Here is a 5959-nt window from a genome sequence, read left to right as displayed (position 1 = left end):
CAAGATCTCCCTCTCAGGCGCCAAGCGTACCTTCATGTAATCCTCGCCGGGCAACCGTCGCGTTTGGTGGAGGAAGGTGATGTGGTCCTCGTGGACGTTGGACCCATCCCACGCTCCGGAGCGCGTCATGGTGCTTGGATCTTGGCGGAGGTGAGGTGCGGCGGCGAGTGCACGGACCCGCGGCGGAGCAGCAGTGCTGCGGGCTGATCGGAAACGGCGACAACGAACTGCAGCGGCAGTAGAGATAGGAGGGAAGAATATGACGAAGGAGGAGGAGGGTTCGTGTGCGTCTGCCGCTCCCCTCCTCCCCCTACTTATAGCCCCAGGTGGCGAAGCCGAGGAGATGGAGGGTGGGGTGGGATTAACTACGCCCATGTCCCCACGACCCCGCGTTTATCGCGCCATAATGATACACATTAACCGCGCCCGGAGTGCCAACCGTCCGTCTCAGCCACAAAGGATCCGCGCTTGGGCCGAGGCGTGGTAGTGGCGGGCCCCAGCCTATGGCGATGTCCCGTCGTGCGCGTGGGATGGCAGGCTGGCCTAGCCGGCTGGCATCGCGTGGCGCATAGGCAGCGGGCGGCCAGCTCGGCGCCCGACGAGCACGCCACCTGGCTCCCGCCTTCATATTTCAAAATCATCAAGACGGCGAGCCTGCTCGTGGCCGACTCCTAGCTGTCGGCTTTTAGAGTAGGAAGCTACTGAGGCCTCCCGCCTTTCAAAACCGTGATGCCCCACCAGCTTCGGGGACTACTGTCGGAGTAAACGACCACGGGTAGCCTTATCTGCTCCCCATGGTGTTTCAAAACATCGGGGCCGGCTGCGCCCCTCAAGTACTCAAGACAAAGGGCCGCCTTCTTGTGGCCGACTGGTCCAAGCGGCCGGCTGCAGGAAGGCGGCAAGGCCCAAAGAGCGGCCCCAGTGTGGGCCGACTCCTAGTAGGCGGCCATCAGAGTGGCCGACTCCTAGCACGCGGCCCACGCTTGCGCCCTTAAAGTTTGCACCCACATAATGGTGACGAGACGGGGTGTGGCTGCAGTGCAGCCTGCCACCCCCGAATCCCGGAATGGGCGCGACCACAGTGCAACGTACCGGGCGGCCATCCCTAGCCCGGTGCGGCATTGTTGCCACGCTGACCATGACATCATCCTAGGCAGAGCTGCCATACTCCCACGACGGGCTGTCGGTATAGTCCGCAGGCGGCAGGCCCTACTTATCAGTGAGATACCAGAAGGCGGCATGCCCAGACCAGTCGGCGCAGGGGGAGGCCGGCTCCCGACAGCCGGCCCTCCCCTTCCGTAGAAGTTTGTGCGCCATTAACCAGATAACATTGGGTGTGGCAACAGTGAACGCCCACAAGGCGGCGGCACTGTAGCCACGCTCTCCCCGACCAAGCCATCGTCATCAGGGGCAATGCTATAGTAATGAGCAGCCGATAGGGCCCACAGGCGGTGGGCCCAACCTGTCGGCCGAGAGCCCTGCAGCCGATGGGACCCACCAGGCGGCGGGCCCTAGCGGCCAACGGAGAAGCCGGCGGCCGCAGACACTGACAGCCTGGGCCTACGCCCAACCGGATTACCATTGTACCCCTGGGGGGTAGGCCTATATAAACCCCTAGGGCACCCATGCAAAGGGTTCAGCCTCTTAGACCACCACACACCCACATAGAGAGAGGGGTAGAGCTAGCCTTGCCCTTCTTTCTCCTCTAGCCAAACATCTCAAGGAGCAAGCTTTTAGCCCTTGTTGATTGATTGATCATGCAGAGACCCCGCAGAGCAGGACTAGGGGTGTTATCTCCTAGGAGAGCCCTAAACCTGGGTAAGATGCGTCAGCGTGCATGTTTACGCCTTATCCCGTTTCAGGCACCGGCGACGTCTTACTAGCTCCCACAATGATTAGCCATCCTTTGGCATATGTCGCACCAACCACCCGACAGGCATCAGAGACATAATCAACAGGACCTGGAGTTCACCGAGAGCAACCTCTACTCTCGCAAAAACACTCCAAAGGCACTATCGAAGCTTAGTGCGAAACACCTTAGCCTCCTTAGTGAGGACAAGCTGCAAGGCGCGTTAGTTGGGATAGTATCGTTGTTGGGTGCAGACGGTGGGCGGACGTGGTGTACCGCTCGCCAAGTACAACCGTGCAGCGCGGCAATTTTTCTGCAATATTTTTCCAGTTTTGCTAAAGCACATCTAGATGTGCTCCAAGTATTACACATCTATTTAGTCCTTTGTCATTGATTTTACAGTAAGATTCGTGCAAGCATTTTTTTTCTTTTTCTTTCTAGTTTGATGAGTCACTTAGATGTGCAATAAGAGAATGGCTAGACGTAAGTCGCCTGAAAAATGAATACGGGTCAGTCGATTTCGTTTCCGCCAGACGGAAAGTAAACGATGCAGATTGCTTCTTCTATCTCCAGACTTCTTCTTCTTCGACCCGCCAAACATACCACCGACCGAACCGCCGGACACCGCCGCCCGCGCCCGCACCGCTCCCGTGACCGCCTCGTTGCATTGCCCTCCCTTGAACCGCCCCCACAATGGGTCTTGCCGCCGCCCCGGCCATCCCTCTAGCCCCGCCCGTGTTCGGTTTTCTCTCCCGTGAAGCCCTACCACCGCCGTCCACCACCGCTCTCATCCTAAACCCTAAGACTATAGATAATGAGGTACCCCTCCGGCGAGCCCCTTCTCCTTCCTTCTCTCTGACAAGGCCCTTTCTTCTCCTTCCTTCATTCGAAATCGACTGACCAGAATAGCTAAAGTAAGTCGATTGACATTTAGCTATCGTGTACTCCCTCCATCCGAAAATACTTGTCATCATAATGAATAAAAGGGGATATATCTAGATGTATATTAGTTCTTGATACATACATTTTTATTCATTTTGATGACAAGTATTTTCGAGGGAGTATAAGTTCATCACAATTTAGAATTTGCTTCAACTCGATCGAGTAGAATGACTTCGGTTTTAGTCGACACGGTCGTACTGAAACGGGGTGCTAGTTTAGTTAACAACTGAATGTCTTCAATTTCAATCGACATGTCACATCATTTTCAAACAAATGTTACAGTTTGCTGTTGTTTCCTACTATCTTGGTAAGGCTGCCCATTGCCCGGGCCTTCTCTCGGAGAACAAACTTCTGCGTCTTCCCCGTCGAAGTCTTGGGCAGATCCTCAAACACCACCGTCTTGGGCGCCATGAAGTGCGGCAGCCTCTCCCGGCAGAAGCCGATGATCTCTGCATCCGTGGCAATAGCACCGTCCTTCAGCTTGACGAACGCGCATGGCGTCTCCCCCCAGTGGTCGTCGGGCCTCGCCACGACCGCCGCCTCCAGCACCGCCGGGTGGCTGAAGATCACCGACTCCACCTCGATGGAGCTGATGTTCTCGCCGCCCGATATGATGATGTCCTTGGCCCGGTCCTTGAGCTGGATGTACCCGTCCGGGTGCCGCACGGCAAGGTCGCCAGTGTGCAGCCACCCGCCGGCCATGGACTCCTTGGTGGCGGTGATGTCGTTGTAGTATCTGCTCATGACGGTGTTGCCGCGGAACATCACCTCGCCCACCGCCTCGCCGTCGCGCGACACGCTCTCCATGGTCGCCGGGTCCTTGACATCGACCTCCTCCATCGCGACGTGGTGGAACCCCTGCCGCGCCTTGAGCTGCGCGCGCTCCTCGGCCGGCAGCGCGTCCCACTCCGGCATCCACGCGCACACGATGGCCGGGCCGTACGTCTCCGTGAGGCCGTAGATGTGGTACACCCCGAAGCCGAGCTCCTCCATCCCGGCCAGGACGCGGGGCTGCGGCGGCGCGCTGCCCGTCATGACGCGCACCATCCCCGGCAGCGGCCTCCGGTCCGCGGCGGGCGCGTTGACGATCATGTTGAGCACCATGGGCGCGCCGCCCATGTGCGTCACCCCGTGGCGCACGATGCTATCGAAGATGACGCTGGCGGTGAAGTGGCGGAGGCAGACGTTGGTGCCGCCCTGCATGGCGACGCCCCACAGCAGGTGCCAGCCGTTGCAGTGGAACATGGGCACCGTCCACAGGTAGGTGGGCATCGGGGTGATGTCGTAGGCGTGGACGGTGCCGATGGTGTTGAGGTAGGCGCCCCGGTGGTTGTACACCACGCCCTTGGGCCGCGAAGTCGTGCCGGACGTGTAGTTGAGCGTGATCGGGTCCAGCTCGTCCGCCGGCCACCGGATGTCAAACTCAGACGGAGCGCTCTTTATCAGGCCCTCGTAGTCGTAGTTCGCTGCCCGGCCGGAGTCTTGGCCGGCGTCGTCCGAGATGGTTACGAGGACCGGAATGCTGGCGGCGCCGGGCTCTGAGTTGGTGAGGCGCTTGAGGGCGGCTGTCCCGACGTCGAGGAGGCTGGACTCGACGAGGAACACCTTGGCGCCGGAGTGCTTGAGCAGGGCGGACACCATGGGCGCGTCGTGGCGCGTGTTGAACGTGCAGAGGACGGCGCCGACCATGGGCACGGCGAAGTGCAGCTCGTACATCGCCGGCACGTTCGGGCTGAGCACAGCCACCTGCACATTCTGAATAGTGAAAAAACAGACAAGTTCTTACTCCCTCCGTTCCAAAATATAGCGCGCCCACGCTTTTCGAGGTTCAACTTTGACCATAAATTTAACCCATAAGACCGACTGCGGTGGGATCAAAAATTATATAATTAAATTTTTTTTTTGAATACGAATTCATTGGTATAATTTTTTCGCCCGCCGCAGTCGGTCTTGTTGATTAAATTAATGGTCAAAGTTGAAGCACGGAAACCGAGGACGCGCTATATTTTGGAACGGAGGGAGTACTATCATCACTCAGACTATTTTTCACTCTCCACGGACGGGCAGAGAGCAAGTAAAGCAAAAAGCAGAGGGAGCGTGACGGCAGTTCCATACATACTCACCACGTCACCGCGGGCGACGCCGAAACGTGCGGCGAGCGCGGCAGCCACGCGGACGCAGCGCTCCCGCACCTCCCTCCACGTGCGCCGCCGGGCCTCCCCGTACACCACCGCGGTGCGGTCGCTGTACACCGCCGCGGCGCGCTCGACGAAGCTGAGCGGCGTGAGCGGCGCGTAGTTGGCCGTGCACCGCACCGTGCCGGCGTCCATGTCCAGCCTCCTAGAGATCTTGAGCTGTACATAATAAATAACGTTGATCTGGACGGAGGCCGCACGAACAGACTTAAGTGCCTTTCGTGAAATTAAATGCGCGCCTAGAGATAGACAGTGGGGAATACTAGTGGACGGAGGCCGCACCAACACAGTTAATCTTGCGCCACCTCATCGATCTGCGGCAAGGCCTTGCCCTCTTGCCATCTGCACAGCTTGTTCTCGTCAGCATGCTGCCGTCATCTCTTCTTCTATATATGCAAGAGATAGTGATTCACGTGCGGGGTGCGCATGTGAGTTGGACTTGAGGCTTGGGCGACGGCGACCATGACGATTTGGTATGAGTACTGCTTCCTCTGGGCATAGATGAAGGGGAAAGGAAGGATACGAGGGATGGTTTGAGTTTAGTCTAACAAGCGAGAGCAGATCCAGGCGTCACCGGCCGGAGCACGACTTGGAAGTGCAGGTGGCACACCAATCCAATCCAATTCAATCCGTAAAAGTTGTAATCCAATTATGTTCAGTTTTGCCATTGATCCTCGGGCGCAGGTGGCACTGGAGCACTCGCAGTTGAATGAAGAGGCAACGGCTAGAGAAGCTCGCGACCAAAAGAAGAAGAAGAAGAGATAAGATAAGTTTAAACTCTTCCCCAGGTCTCCAAATTGAGTGATCTGGTCAAGTCAATCCAGTAGTTGTGGGACGAGGATAGGAGAGAAACATGAGCGTTTGCTTTGCTAGCTGGGCTGAAGACGTACGCATTGCATCATCGCCCGGTTCGTCACGCGGGGCGATGCATGTGGTGAGGCCTCTCTTCTTGGCCGCTGCTTCCTTGGGCGAT

The 5959-nt window shown here is 57.8% G+C and overlaps 1 protein-coding gene across 2 annotated transcripts; it reads right to left on the bottom strand.

The window, feature by feature from the left end:
- Window positions 1-3067: 3067 nt before the first annotated feature.
- Window positions 3068-5121, bottom strand: LOC119294095 (probable acyl-activating enzyme 1, peroxisomal). Of its 2 annotated transcripts, none has more exons than XM_037572356.1 (2): window positions 4915-5121; window positions 3068-4537 (listed from the first exon to the last, which is right to left on the bottom strand). In XM_037572356.1, exons 1-2 carry the CDS (start codon window positions 5119-5121, stop codon window positions 3068-3070), a joined length of 1677 nt encoding a protein of 558 aa, XP_037428253.1. The 2 variants fall into 2 exon arrangements, with proteins under 2 accessions (XP_037428253.1, XP_037428254.1); XM_037572357.1 differs by having other exon boundaries at window positions 3068-4569; window positions 4905-4969.
- Window positions 5122-5959: the final 838 nt, after the last annotated feature.

This window comes from Triticum dicoccoides, chromosome 4B, assembly GCF_002162155.2.
Source record: "Triticum dicoccoides isolate Atlit2015 ecotype Zavitan chromosome 4B, WEW_v2.0, whole genome shotgun sequence".
Lineage (NCBI taxonomy): Eukaryota > Viridiplantae > Streptophyta > Magnoliopsida > Poales > Poaceae > Triticum > Triticum dicoccoides.
The sequence above is the reverse complement of the archived record's forward strand: the minus strand, read 5'-3'. Positions and strand labels throughout refer to the sequence as shown.

What these genes read in the sequence shown, in the direction of transcription:
- LOC119294095 (XM_037572356.1), bottom strand. Translation starts at nt 5,121, where the DNA reads ATGGACGCCGGCACGGTGCGGTGCACGGCCAACTACGCGCCGCTCACG. An exon ending in GCGTCGCCCGCGGTGACGTG is followed by an intron (nt 4,538 to 4,914) that starts GTGAGTATGTAT and finishes CAGAATGTGCAG; the next exon opens with GTGGCTGTGCTCAGCCCGAA.